The sequence below is a fragment of the Coregonus clupeaformis genome, unplaced genomic scaffold, assembly GCF_020615455.1.
Source record: "Coregonus clupeaformis isolate EN_2021a unplaced genomic scaffold, ASM2061545v1 scaf0013, whole genome shotgun sequence".
NCBI lineage: Eukaryota > Metazoa > Chordata > Actinopteri > Salmoniformes > Salmonidae > Coregonus > Coregonus clupeaformis.
In genome coordinates this window covers 264,893-280,566 of record NW_025533468.1, presented here as the reverse complement: position 1 = coordinate 280,566, position 15,674 = coordinate 264,893, and the positions used below count along the sequence as shown (strand labels likewise).

General features: G+C 43.6%; 1 protein-coding gene across 1 annotated transcript; it reads left to right on the top strand.

The window, feature by feature from the left end:
• The first annotated feature begins 551 nt into the window (after window positions 1–551).
• LOC121546261 (interferon-related developmental regulator 1) lies at window positions 552–11,716 on the top strand. The gene is made up of 11 exons (XM_041857425.2): window positions 552–776; window positions 2,373–2,477; window positions 2,715–2,796; window positions 3,073–3,197; window positions 4,944–5,101; window positions 5,197–5,247; window positions 5,552–5,730; window positions 5,959–6,067; window positions 7,947–8,081; window positions 8,323–8,547; window positions 10,808–11,716. Exons 1-11 carry the CDS (start codon window positions 746–748, stop codon window positions 10,892–10,894), a joined length of 1,287 nt encoding a protein of 428 aa, XP_041713359.1. The 5' UTR covers window positions 552–745; the 3' UTR covers window positions 10,895–11,716.
• Window positions 11,717–15,674: the final 3,958 nt, after the last annotated feature.

Here is a 15,674-nt window from a genome sequence, read left to right as displayed (position 1 = left end):
AGGAGAGGAGTGCATGCCACTACCAATGATGTGTTTCATCTTTTATATAGCCTACTCATTTATATGCATCTTTGTGTGTGTGTGTGTATATATATATATATATATATATATATATATATATATATATATATATACACACACACACATCATCTGGTTTATATACACCATTGTCCTTTAGGCCAGGGATACAACAGGGTTAGTGCTATCTGGGATCCTTGGGCCATCCCTACCCTACACTTAACCCTTACCCTAACCTTAAGTCTGATGTCACCCTTTCAACTTCGATAGGGTGACGTCAGAGTTGGACGTCCAAAGGAATCCGAATAGCAAGGACCGAGCCAGCAGGGCTTTAGTGGACAGGGTAGCAGCACCCTCATGTGGCTGTCAAAGAACATGACCACAGAGAACATGACCACAGACAGCAAAGAGATGCCAATCACAATACGTCATAACAATACGTCATACACTTATGCAACATGATTGGTCGGCGGTGTAGGGGTAAACCCATGTCTGAGCGTGTGACGTCAGTCGTATAAATACTTAGCACCTCGCGACATTAACGCAGCCCTAGTTTTTTTGAGGGAAAAATGTATCGTCTTCGCCCACAGTCTTTCTCCAGGATCGCTTTTAATTCCTTTCTCTCTACCGTGCCACGGGAAGATTGTCAATTTATGAGACTGTTTAATAAAAACTGGTCGTGTATCGGCTGATTTTTGCTCATATTCTCATACTTATCTGCACGGAAATGCCAAGGTCCAAGAAGAAGAGTTCCAGGGGTAAGTAAGCAAGTCGCTACAGACCGGTTGTTTTGGCCTACCCTCGTCGTTTGAGTTTTATGCATTGTAGGAGTTGTAGTTTTGTGCATTCTTACATCGTATTGAGATGAACGACAAGTAATGTCTGAGAGGACTACAAAACAGTGTGGCATCATTGCCTATGTTTATCGTTGACATCAGGCCAAGAGCATTCAGACAAAGAACTCTCGCTTTCTCTTAAAACAATTTGAATTAAGTTTAACGATCAATATCATATTGTTTGCCGACATTATTGTATGAGTATTGTGATTATAGAAATTACACCCGATACCGCGATTACAGTATTTTTAAATTGACCTTTGAAACGAATTTGTTAACCTAGCAACTAACGTCAGCTGGCCAGTGTTTATCATATTTGTTAGTTTTTTGCGAGTTCGCTTTAGCTCCCTTCCTGTAAAAGGATGGGTGGTTTGAGTACACGAAGTTTAGTTGGAAGGACGCCACAACATTTGAGTGAAGTCGACAGCCGATCAAGTCAAATAATGGGCGAATTCGATTTTGCTGAGCCGCGGGACACCGGTCTATGACATCAACGGGCAAAAACGGTGAGGGAGAGAAGCGCCCATCTAAAATTGAACAGTTATCTGCCCTGCTCGGTCATGTTGTCAACAAGGCAGCATGGTGCATCGTCCAGAAACGTACATCGCTTTTCCATAAAATACGAATTTTGAATTTTTAAAGTAGTTTTCATTGGGCAGGCAGATATTGCGTTTTTACAAAGCAATCACTTTTGCATGTGAGAACACGGAATCCTACTCATTACTGCACGTGCTGGATTACGTAACTTTAGTTTTGAGCCGTCTTCGCCGTGGACTTCGAACTGGGCACCTGGCTCACGCCCGGGAGGCAGCCCGGTTCCTAAACTAATGCAATCAACTTTCACCCGGTGTAATACTTGCCTGACCGGGACAGATTCATCGAATCCCCTCATGGTTATATAACACTCGCTGGACTAGCTACTTAGATAGCCATGCTAGCTAACTAACCAGTTATTCACATTACAGAAAGCTAGCTACATAGCTGGCACACGTTATAGGGACAGCTATGCTATAAATAAAGCAGGATCGTGGTAGTCGACTACTTGGGTGGTGTCTGCCGCTTTTTCAGAATCAGCTGTTCAGTGCTGTGGTCTGAGAAGAAAGCAATGGATTGCCACGTGAACATGGTCACATTTACACACTGCAGAGCAGACCGTGTGACCCTCCCTCTCAGATAGGAACAGTCTTATCATAATAAGCTGCACCAGCTGGGTTTAGATGCTGTCACTGCCTGGCCAGCTACCCACCCAAGGCGCTGTGCTGTTTGAACTGTCGGCAGAAGACTAGGGAGCCCTTGACTTTGAGGGGAGATAATATCAAGTGCATATCCCATAATCGTAGCGATCTGGCTTTTTGTTCTGTCAAACACAAGCACATGTCAAAGAATTGCATTTAACGTTCTGCATTGTGCTTGCATGGAAGTGTACTAGTTAAACCCCCAGAGGAAAATGCACATATTGTACCATTACTTAATGTATGCTCTTTTTTTGGGGGGGGACATAATGTAATTGTGTTTCAGGGGGGCAGCATGGTGCTGTGCAGCCTTTCAGCGATGAGGATGCCTCCGTTGAGACCCTCAGCCACTGCAGCAGCTTCAGTGACGCCATGAGTGTGGCAGACGAAGGTGTGTGATTGTGTGTGTACACATGCTTGCCTGTGTGTCCCATCATAAAGCAACAAAGGGCAGGTCAAAAAAAGAAAGTTCTGGAACAATTGAGCTATCAAGTTGTGATAAATGCCATACAGCCTATTACGTTACGCTTTAGTCTTAAATGGTTCAAAGAATACGATCTACAAAGGGAATAGCCTAGTACAAGTCTGTATTTCTCATGGTGTATTGTATTAATCTTCCTATATGTAGGAGGGGAGGCAGCCCAGGAGGCAGCCCAGGAGGATTTCCAGTACAAGCTGAAGGTTTTCATTGACAGCACTGTGGATAAGAGGCAAGTCTAAACCACTGTGGGGAAACTGATCTTCCTGCTATTTCTCTGTTAGCTGTATTTCTTTCAGAAGACGTGGAACCAGATCACATCATAGGCCTAGAACTGGGTCGACGGAACCTGAGATGTTAAATCTGTTATATAACGAACACAATGCAACAAGACGTCATCCTTTCCATTCAGATTGCTGCTGATAATTGAATTGAATCATGTAGCTGTTACATAAGCTACTGCAGACACTAGGCCTAAATCTTTATTGTTCTCTTACCTCGTTGACAGTGCCAAGACCAGACAAGGAGCCCTGGACGGGCTGAAGGCTGCCATGGCAACCAGGATCCTGTACGAGTTCATTTCGGACAGGAGGATGACCATCACTGACAGCATTGAGCGCTGTCTCAAGAAAGGTTAGCTACTACCACTACTAGAGGCTTTCAGTCTTTAACCAATTCATGCTTCATATTCACTGAATACCAATAGACAGACCCACATTGTAGTATTTATGAGTGTTTGAATCTATAGTTCTGGTTCAGCACTTACTGTAACCCCTCTCTCAAAGCTACTGAGGATGGTAGCTGACTCTATAGCCACTCCTATATGTCATATCTTTAATCTGAGCCTAGAGGAAAGTCTTTGTCCTCAGGTCTGGAGGGAAGCCAAAGTCAGTACGCTACCCAAGAGTGGTAAAGCAGAACTATCAGCTTGCTGCCAGCGCTTAGCAAACTGTTGGAAAAAATGGTTTGACCAAATACAATGCTACTTCTCTGTAAACAAATTAACAAGACTATCAGCCTGCTTATAGAGAAGGGCATTCAACATGTACTGCAATGACACAAATTACTGATGATTGGTGGAAAGACATTTATATTAAGAAGATTGTGGGAGCTGTACTGTTAGATTTCAGTGCAGCCTTTGATGTTATTGACCATAACCTGTTGAGAACTTGTGTAATGGCTTTTCAGCCTCTGCCATATTGTCGATTGAGAGCTATCTATCTAATAGAACTGAGGGTTTTCTTTAATGGAAGCTTCTCTAATGTCAAACATGTAAAGTGTGGTGTACCGCAGGGCAGCTCTCTAGGCCCTCCACTCTTTTCTATTTTTACCAATGACCTGCCACTGGCATTAAACAAAGCATGTGTCCATGTATGCTGATGATTCATCCATATACACATCAGCAACCACAGCTAATGAGGTCACTGAAATCCTTAAAAAAGAATTGCTGTCTGTTTTGGAATGGGTGGCCAGTAATAAACTGGTCCTGAACATCTCTAAAACTGAGCATTATATTTGGTACAAATCATTCCCTAAGTTCTAGACCTCAGCTGAATCTGGTAATGAATGGTGTGGCTGTTGAAAAAGTTGAGGAGACTAAATTACTTGGCGTTACCTTAGATTGTAAACTGTCATTGTCAAAACGTATAGATTAAATGGTTGTAAAGATAGGGAGAGGTCTGTCCGTAATAAAGAGATGCTCTGCTTTTTAGGCACCACATTCCACAAAGCAAGTCCTGCAGGCTGTAGTTTTATCTTATCTTGATTATTGTCCAGTCATATGGTCAAGTGTTGCAAAGAAAGACCTAGTTAAAGCTGCAGCTGGTCCAGAACCGGGCGGCACGTCTTGCTCTTCATTGTAATCAGAGGGCAAAAATTAATACTATGCATGCCAGTCTCTCTTAGCTACAAGTTGAGGAAAGGCTGACTGCGTCACTTGTTTTTATAAGAAACATTCATGTTGGAAATTCAAAATTATTTGCATTGTCAACTTACACGCACACACGCTTACCTCACCAAACATGCCACCAAGGGTCTTTTCACAGTCCCCAGGTCCAGAACAAATTCAAGGAAATTTACAGTATTATACAGAGCCACGAGTGCATGGAACGCCCTTCCATCTTATATAGCGCAAGTGAACAGCAAATCTGGTTTCAAAAAACAAATACAACGCCTCTCCCCATGTGACCTACTTGTTGTGTGTACGTACTGATGTATGTGTAACTGATAGATGCGCACACATACTTCATGTTAATGTTTTTAAATGTATGTAAATTGTAAAGTAGTTTGTCTGTAATGTATTTTTTGTTATATGTCAGACCCCAGTAAGACTAGCTGTCACTAATGGGGATCCTAATAAATCAAATCCCTCTATCTCAGGTAAAGGACAGGAGCAGTGTGCGGCAGCCTCCCTGGCCTGTCTGCTGTGTATTCAGTTGGGCTCAGACATCGAGAGCGAGGAGGTGTTCAAGACTCTCAAACCCATCTTCAAGAACATTCTGCTGGATGGAGCAGCCAATATCCAAGCCAGACAAGCTGTGAGTATCTGCCTGGACCCTGTCATTAAAATAAGGTTGGTTTGCTATAAATTGCCTTTATTGTTGTACTGAAAGCCTTTGTTCTTTCGTTATAGTGCGCAACAAGTTTGGGCCTGTGCACTCTCGTGGCGGAAGATGACATCCTGGTATGTGGCTATGTTTGATGTTCTAATGTGATATCTCGATGCTTGAGTGTATTTTTTTATTTATTTCACCTTTATTTAACCAGGTAAGCCAGTTGAGAACAGGTTCTCATTTACAACTGCGACCTGGAAATACTTTTGTCTTTTGTGCTGCTGAAGAATTTGGCATTCTGTGTAACATTTATTCTGTTCAGCATTTGGAACAAGCTACAGAAACCAAGACTACTCTCCAAATGACTGCATAGTCCAATCTCACACCCTGGTTTAACATAAATGATTAACCCCTTTCTCTCTGTTGGGTCTCCAGGATGTATATGCCACCATGGAGAGCTTTGAGAGTTTGTTCATGCGTTCTTATGTGAAGGAGGATGGGAGTCGCCCCTCTCTCAACCCCCAGACCACCCTGCTCCACACCAATGCCCTCCTCTCCTGGGCCCTGCTGCTCACAATCTGCACCGGCAGCCAGGTCAAAGCAGTCACACACAAGTATGTACTTAACTCGAACCTCTAAGTCTCTCTGGGACACAACTTTCAGTCCGTTTCAGCCTATAGGTCTTTGGATGCATCTGATCAAAACAATATGGTGAATGTGCCTGAGATGTCCTTACCTGTCCAGTTGTCTTACCAGTATAGATGAAGGAAATATCATGGTGATGGGAAGCCTTAAATTGAAAGTCTACTTGTTTTTGACTGAAATGTGTTTTTGTCTTTCAGACACCTGCCCAAACTACCCCGGTTGTTGGAGAACGACGATGTCAACATGAGGATAGCAGCGGGAGAGACCATCGCTCTGCTGTTTGAGCTGGCTAGGGACAAGGACCCTGTAAGTGCTCACCTGTTCTTTGGTCTATGTTCCATTTCAATTCAGGAGATTCATTCAGATTTCATTTAGAAAGTGTTCAAATCTCGCATTGGATTTTCAATCCCCTTGTACTAGGGATGGGGGGTTGAAATTTCCCTATTCGAATAGTGTCATGAATTTGTCGGATATCCGGACATTCGAAAGAATGTGTATTTAAAAAATATATATATACGTTTTTAACCTGAGCATAGAGGCTGCAGCTGCGGAGGTGCCGGTTAGATAGGAGCGAGCAGATTGTGGCAGAGAGAGGGAAGCTACAGACTAGTTAACTTGTAGCAGCCACAATGTTATTTATCCCATATAACCGTGCCTGTCTTGGCTGGAGTTGCCTTGAAAAGCTAGCTAGCTAGGCTAATTGAGGCCACATTTTGCAATTTCTCCCCAACACCCATTCAGATGAAATGGCCTACTTGTTAGTTGCTTGTTGTAGCCTACCCCTTCTCATTTCGGTAACTTTTTTAATTCTGTAAATTTATCTAATCTTGCATTGCATTAGTGAACTCTCACTACATATGCTAAACATTGAGACTCTTTGATTGGCCAACATAAACAACAAGCTACACGTGAAGGCTACAGTTAAACACTTTTTTAAGGGAGCACTGTTTTATAAAATGTATAATTTGTAATGTCATGGTATATCCTTGTATGTAACATGGATATTTCAATTTAGAAAAAGCCTTTTCAGTTCTTTCCTTTGCAGAAAAACAGCCCCAAAGCATGATGTTTCCACCCCCATGCTTCACAGTAGGTATGGTGTTCTTTGAATGCAACTCAGCATTCTTTGTCCTCCAAACACGACGAGTTGAGTTTTTTTACCAAAAAGTTCTATTTTGGTTTCATCTGACCATATGACATTCTCCCAATCCTCTTCTGGATCATCCAAATGCACTCTAGCAAACTTCAGACGGGCCTGGAGATGTACTGGCTTAAGCAGAGGGACACGTCTGGCACTGCAGGATTTGAGGCCCTGGCGGCGTAGTGTGTTACTGATGGTAGGCTTTGTTACTTTGGTCCCAGCTCTCTGCAGGTCATTCACTAGGTCCCCCTGTGTGGTTCTGGGATTTTTGCTCACCGTTCTTGTGATCATTTTGACCCCACGGGGTGTGATCTTGCGTGGAGCCCCAGATCGAGGGAGATTATCAGTGGTCTTGTATATCTTCCATTTCCTAATAATTGCTCCCACAGTTGATTTCTTCAAACCAAGCTGCTTACCTATTGCAGATTCAGTCTTCCCAGCCTGGTGCAGGTCTACAATTTAGTTTCTGGTGTCCTTTGACAGCCCTTTGGTCTTGGCCATAGTGGAGTTTGGAGTGTGACTGTTTGAGGTTGTGGACAGGTGTCTTTTATACTGATAAGTTCAAACAGGTGCCATTAATACAGGTAACGAGTGGAGGACAGAGGAGCCTCTTAAAGAAGAAGTTACAGGTCTGTGAGAGCCAGAAATCTTGCTTGTTTGTAGGTGACCAAATACTTAGTTTCCACCATAATTTGCAAATAAATTCATTAAAAATCCTACAATGTGATTTTCTGGAGAGAAAAAAATCTCAATTTGTCTGTCACAGTTGAAGTGTACCTATGATGAAAATTACAGGCCTCTCTCATCTTTTTAAGTGGGAGAACTTGCACAATTGGTGGCTGACTAAATACTTTTTTCCCCCACTGTACTCGCACAAGTATTCGAATACTAACATCTGTTTTGGATATTCGTATAGCCGTGCACATCCCCATCCTGTACTGAATTAAAATTGAATTTTACAGAAATGCAGTGCCAGCATAGCATGTTAATCTGTAAACACTTCTTTAGTGATGACTGACTCGTGCTCTGTTGTGATGTTCTCAGGAGTTTGAGTATGACGACTGGGAGCCTCTGTGTGACAAGCTGAACTCTCTGGCCACCGACTGCAACAAACATCGTGCCAAGACTGACAAGAGGAAGCAGAGGTCTGTGTTCAGGGACGTGCTCAAGGCAGTGGAGGTGAGTGGGCAGATTATACAATAGTAGACGAGCACTGTCTGGGGAATATCATTTGCATTTAATGTGATGACTCATTGCTGACTCATGGCGTGAGTTCTCTGTGGTGCTTGTGTCAACAGCTGGTTGCCATTACCAACCTAATCTACCCCTCTAGTTATCAATAACGTTTACCCATTTGTTGTCTTGTGAGAATCCAGAACAGCCTTGCCTCAGCTGACCTGTGTGTGTGTGTGTGTGTTAGGAAGGGGACTTTCAGACTGAGACAATCCGCTTCAGCACTGAACGTATGACCATCGACAGCTGGGTGAGGAAGAGGACTTACGACGCCTTCAGGGAGTTTGTGGGCTCTGGCATGAACTACCACCTACAGGCTAATGAGTTTATCCGTGATGTGTTTGAACTGGGACCACCCATGCTGGTTGACGCGGCCACACTGAAGTCCATGAAAATCTCCCGCTTCGAAAGGGTAAGTAACCTTACTAGACTGCATACTTTTCTTTCTTTGATGGCTAATTTAACTCTACTAACGTTTTGAAAAGGTCACAAGTACAGTGGAGAGAACAAGTATTTGATACACTGCCGAATTTGCAGGTTTTCCTACTTACAAAGCATGTAGAGGTCTGTCATTTTTATCATAGGTACACTTCAACTGTGAGAGACGGAATCTAAAACAAAAATCCAGAAAATCACATTGTATGATTTTTAAGTAATTAATTTGCATTTTATTGCATGACATAAGTATTTGATACATCAGAAAAGCAGAACTTAATATTTGGTACAGAAACCTTTGTTTGCAATTACAGAGATCATGCGTTTCCTGTAGGTCTTGACCAGGTTTGCACACACTGCAGCAGGGATTTTGGCCCACTCCTCCATACAGACCTTCTCCAGATCCTTCAGGTTTCGGGGCTGTCGCTGGGCAATATGGACTTTCAGCTCCCTCTAAAGATTTTCTATTGGGTTCAGGTATGGAGACTGGCTAGGCCACTCCAGGACCTTGAGATGCTTCTTACGGAGCCACTCCTTAGTAGCCCTGGATGTGTGTTTCGGGTCGTTGTCATGCTGGAAGACCCAGCCACGACCCATCTTCAATGCTCTTACTGAGGGAAGGAGGTTGTTTGCCAAGATCTCGCGATACATGGCCCCATCCATCCTCCCCTCAATACGGTGCAGTCGTCCTGTCCCCTTTGCAGAAAAGCATCCCCAAAGAATGATGTTTCCACCTCCATGCTTCACAGTTGGGATGGTGTTCTTGGGGTTGTACTCATCCTTCTTCTTCCTCCAAACACGGCGAGTGGAGTTTAGACCAAAAAGCTGTATTTTTGTCTCATCAGACCACATGATCTTCTCCCATTCCTCCTCTGGATCATCCAGATGGTAATTGGAAAACTTCAGACGGGCCTGGACATGCGTTGGCTTGAGCAGGGGGACCTTGCGTGCGCTGCAGGATTTTAATCCATGACGGCGTAGTGTGTTACTAATGGTTTTCTTTGAGACTGTGGTCCCAGCTCTCTTCAGGTCATTGACCAGGTCCTGCCGTGTAGTTCTGGGCTGATCCCTCACCTTCCTCATGATCATTGATGCCCCACGAGGTGAGATCTTGCATGGAGCCCCAGACCGAGGGTGATTGACCGTCATCTTGAACTTCTTCCATTTTCTAATAATTGCGCCAACAGTTGTTGCCTTCTCACCAAGCCGCTTGCCTATTGTCCTGTAGCCCATCCCAGCCTTGTGCAGGTCTACAATTTTATCCCTGATGTCCTTACACAGCTCTCTGGTCTTGGCCATTGTGGAGAGGTTGGAGTCTGTTTGATTGAGTGTGTGGACAGGTGTCTTTTATACAGGTAACGAGTTCAAACAGGTGCAGTTAATACAGGTAATGAGTGGAGAACAGGAGGGCTTCTTAAAGAAAAACTAACAGGTCTGTGAGAGCTGGAATTCTTACTGGTTGGTAGGTGATCAAATACTTATGTCATGCAATAAAATGCAAATTAATTACTTAAAAATCATACAATGTGATTTTCTGTATTTTTGTTTTAGATTCCGTCTCTCACAGTTGAGGTGTACCTATGATAAAAATGACAGACCTCTACATGCTTTGTAAGTAGGAAAACCTGCAAAATCGGCAGTGTATCAAATACTTGTTCTCCCCACTGTATATTTTCTTTCAATTAACCCTATCAGTCTCGAGACCCCAGCAAAAATCGTGTTTTCATTTATCTGACTTTAATTTATCTCCAGCCCTTATATTTAGCCTCACAATTAAGTGTTTTACCATTTTATTTTCAGGACAACCAGGTCTACAAGTACATCACAAAACAATTTAACATAAACAGTTGCATTCATGAGTTTGACAAATGTCCATTTTGTAGCTCAAACCATTTGGACAGATGTTTTTGTAAAAAGACCCAGCCCCTTCGGGATCCACCCTTGTCTCAAACACCGCTCTAGCGCACCCCACCCCTCTGTTAATCACACAGACCGACAGATGCTGAAGAAATAGATGAATCCAATGGTACAACCCAGCAGTCTGTAGCTGAAACAAACAATATTTAAGTGGCTAAAAGTCCAAATCACACCTCTGTCGTGGTTGGACTCATTGGGTTAATTATTTATTTATATACATTTCAAATGGGTTATTGGCGTGACATTCACATGGATATATTTCCAACGCAAAAAAGAACCTGTCTTTTTTATTGTGTTAACATTGCGGTCTTCTTTTCCAGCATCTCTACAACGCAGCTGCATTCAAGGCTCGGACAAAGGCCAGGAACAAGTTCAGAGACAAGAGGGTTGACGTCGGGGAGTTTTGATGTGATTTAATGGTCCAACTTGCGCTTTTATAAACCATCAATTTAACCATCTTGAATATCACTGTCCTTAATTTATCCAATTGTCAAGTGGTTGGTATTTGTAAATATGAATAATCATGTATGTCCGTCTCAATGATGCCCCTATTCCCCATATAGGCTTGCCAGTGCACCAATTTTAGCCAGAGTGTGTATGTAGGGAATAAAGTGTCAAGTGAGATGCAGACTTTGTTGCTCTGTTTTAATGTTTGTGTTCCATTAACATTGAGATATATTATTTGAAAATGCACTAATTGGATAACTGTATTTTGTTATACACGGAGTATACCAAACATTAGGAACACCTTCCTAATACTGAGTCACCCCCCTTGCCCTCAGAACAGCCTCAATTTGTCTAGGCATGGATTACAAGGTGTCAAGTGTTCCACATGGATGCTGGCTCATGTTGACTCCAATGTTTACCACAGTTGTGTCAAGTTGGCTGGATGTCGTTTGGGTGGTGGACCATTCCTGATACACACGGGAAACTGAGTGTGTAAAACCCAGCAGTTTTGCAGTTCTTGACACAAACCAGTGCGCCTTGCACCACTATCATACCCCGTTCAAAGGCATTTAAATCGTTTGTCTTTCCCGTTCCTCCTCTGAAGGGCACACATACACAATCCATGTCTCAAGGCTTAAAAATCATTCTTTAACCCATGATCATAGCTTTCAGCTGGTCAGTCTGCCATGTAAAGAGCGGGTGTTAATGTTTTGTACACTCAGTGTAGTTTAGTAGGTCTATTGGGGAAGTGAGAAACTCAAATAAATACTAACTGAACAAATCTCAATGTGCATTTCTTGATCTTCAGTACATCACCAGGTCAATCATTTTTTATGACAAGTCATCAAGCACACCAGTCAGAGGATAAGAAGCATGTTGAGCTTAAGTGTGTCATATCATGCACACTTGCACAAGGTCAGTAGAATAGCAGAGACCAATTTGCAGTCAGCCAAATGGCCTTTACTCTCAGCTTTTCCTGGAAGCCGATTTCACATTTGATGAAGAGGAACTGCTGTACAGTTTCCTAGGCAACGGTCACGTTGACATTTTAGAGAATGTTGCAGTTTGTACATATGGCTGTACACTGGGTCCTCTAGAGCGACGTGCGTGCACGCGTTAGTCCTGTAAGCTGACATGAGATATGAACTGGGGAAGAAGATATGCAGCATCACAGTACTTGATGTTCTTTCCCACAAGTATGACTGTTTCGTAATAGAACACTAACGCAGCACAGCAGAGATGCATGCTGCATGATTAAGTAACTAGTCAAACAACCAAGAACGTCCCTGCTTCTGTGGAGTTTGGACCCCAAACACTGCCAAATACCTGCTATCGATTATTTAAAAAACATTTCTAGAGTCCTTAATTGAAACCATAACAAAGTGGTCATCCACCTCTGTTTTGGTAAAAAGCTGAGGGATGGGCCTGGAGAAATGGGTCACGCTTTATTTGGATAGTCCATCGTTAGGGTTAGTAGATACTTGAACTGTTACTGATCGTCTGTAGCGCATCTACAGATGGACTATCCAAATAAAGTGTTATCGAGAAATGTAACCACTCAAATTCAGACAGAGCTATGGATGCAAGGACTGAGCATCCATGATATCAGAAGTATAGTTTTAACCATATTTTGAGACTATACAGTGTTTATGTTACCGCCCTCAGTGTAGCTGAGGTGGGCTGTAATAGTAAAAAGAAAGAACACAAGTTTACGTCTGCAAAGTTCTGGCGTTTTTTATAATTCTGAATAATGGTGCGCGCGCTTGGCCAGAACTTGCTGTTTCTCCTTCTACCACAATGCAACAGCGCCATCTAGTGGCCTGTTGGACTACTAATGCTAAAGCATGTACAATTTAGATTAAGACAAATACATAGACAAATTGGTTAAAAAAAATATAAAGGGGTGTCTATTTTTAGTGACTTTGTTTTCAACCCATTACACTCTCCCCTCCTCTTTTTGATGACTCCTGGCATTTATTTGTTTGTCTGTCTATAGTCAAGTCAATTTCTAGTCAGTGTCTAGCATGTCCAGACAAGTGGAGTTCCTTCGTGCCAGTAACCTCCTTGTAAAACTGGATAAGTCATCATGTTTCCAGGCACCATGTAATAATTGATCACAACTGCGTTTACTCCTTGTCTCCATGACTGGTATGACGGGTGTCCCAAATATCTCATAACTAAACATTTCTCTGGGCCTTCCAGTGCGCGTGGACCTTCTCACAGGTAAGTCTTCCTTTCCATTGACCTCTTGCCGCTGTACTAGCACAACATCTTGGAGTTCCTCGTGCACTTCATCCTCCACTCTGTGCTGTTCAGGTCCTTCAGACTGTTGCTGGATCTGTTCTATTTCCTGTGCCACTGTTGGTCTGAACTCCTGAGCAGTAGCTTGCAGTCTGGTACGCCACTCTGGTTGACTTGGTTGTGGTCTGACATCGCTCTGATGGACCCAAGGACTGTGCTGGTAAGTATAGTAGCTTTCCTCTTCATCTGAACTGTCAGATTCTTGGTCAATCATGTTACTGTTTGTTGTCTGTATTTGTCTTGGTGTTGTTCTTTTCACAGGTTTGGTTGGAGTGTCTTGATGCACTGGCAAATCATTTACAGGTAACAGAAGCTTTGTCTCCAAAGAGCTTTGTCTCCAGACTCTGACTGGATCTTATACACTGGAAGTCTCTAATTCTCTCCACAACTCTGTATACTTTTCCCCCCCAGTAAGCACAGAGTTTCCCGGGGCCACCTCTTTCCGATAGGTTCCTCACAAGGACTCAATCACCTGGCTGTAGAGTTGCATCTTTGACACCTTTGTCGTAGTACTTCTTCACTTTCGCAGAGGACTTTTGACTGTTCTCAGAAGTTATTTTGTATGCGTCTTGCATCTTTGTTGCCCACTTCTCTGCGAATGTTGTTGGGTTCTTGTCACTGTTTTTGGTTTGAGGTTGAACAGTAGGTTAATAGGAAGGCATGGGGCTCTGACATACAGGAGGAAAAATTGAGGGTTTCCTGTTGCCTCGTGCCTTGTACAGTTATAGGCATGGACGATGTTTGGTAGATGGTCACAGATCGCCCATTTAAGTGCTAAAAACTCAAGCTTGCCAGAGTGGAGGTGGTAGTTTTTCTCTGCTGGAGTTAGCGTTCTGGACCCATACCCGATTACACGTAGTCTCCCATTCTGATGTTGGTAAAGGACAGCCGCTAGACCCTCATTGGAAGCGTCAGTGTGTAGCACAAATGGTAAGTCACAGTCTGGGTATGCTAGTATGGGTGGATTGGTTAGCATGTCCACCAACTTGGCTACGGTGGCTCTGTGTACAGCCATCCACTGGACTGGTGTCTTGGGATGCCATTGTCCATTGCTAACCTTTTTGGCCTGGGTTTTTCCTCTGGTTGATTTGGGCATGGCTGTTTTCCCCTTTTCTTCTGATGGACCTTGTAGCAGCTCAAATAGGGGTTTGGCCATCTTGGATGAACGACCTGTAGTAGCCGAAGAATCCCAGCAGTGTTCTGACCTCTCCAAATGTCTGTGGCTCCCTCTCCTTTAGCCGCAACACAGCCTCCAAGTCTTTTGGGTCGATTTGTACTACCTTGCTGGATATGATCCAACCTATGTACTGCACCTGGCGTCTGAAGACTTCACACTGTTTCGGCCGCAGTTTGATACCGTGCTTCCTCATCCGACTAAGCACTCTTCTCAGGTCTTCCACATGTTCACTGAATGTCTTGGAATAGCAGAGAACATCATCCAGATATGGAGAACAGCAGTCATCTCTCATGCCCTCTAGAACTCCTTCCATACACCTCTGGAAAGCGGATGGGGGTGCTGAACGCGGTGGCTTGTCTTGAGCTTTCATCCACAAAGCCTTGATGGTAAGCGCTGCCTTGGTCGAGTATCGAGAACCATGTGTATCCCCCTAGGTTATCCAGCAGGTATTGTATCCATGGCAACAGATGACGGTCAGGGATGGTCTTGCGATTCAGCTCCCTGAAGTCGACACATAACCGCCGGCTGCTGTTCTTCTTGCGCACGCAGACCACCGGGATGAATATGGAGATGTGGATTTCTTGATGCAGCCTCTCTCCAGTAGGTTCTGGACATTTCACCTCTTTGTATAGAGGTTTCGGAATGGAGTTGTAACCTTTCTGGACAGGCGTGTGATCCTTCAAGTTGAGTTTCAGTTTAAGGTTCGGAATGCAGCCGATATCTCCATCTTCCTGTGCGAACACATCAGATTCTTCATACAGCATTCTTCTGACTATTTTCTGTTCCTCTTCCTGTAGATGTTCTAAGTCAACAGGTGGGTGCCATTTTTCTCTGGACCCAACTGGTGTGTGACTCTCTTTTCTCTGCTCACCATGGCGAAGCTGAGTGGAGCATAGGAAAGCATCACTAGACTGACTCACATGCTTCTTCTGACAGTCAGGTGCTGTGATGGCAGGTCTAATTTCATCCATCAGCTCTACCCAACCCAGCACTGTTCTCCGAGAGAGGTAAATGTCATGTTGTGTTGAGTTCTGAATTTGAATCTTTACCACCTTCGAGGCTCCACAGGGCACATCCACGAGGCATGGAAACAGCTCTAAACACTCTGGGCAATGGCTGTTCATGGCTGGCTCGAACATCATTGTTCCTCCCTCTGGCCAAGCTCTGATTCTACATTTCACCTCAGCTATTTGACCTGTAGGAATGGTAAGTCCTTTCTTTCCCACTTTTACCGAACAGCTCAGTGACATTTCTTCATGGGT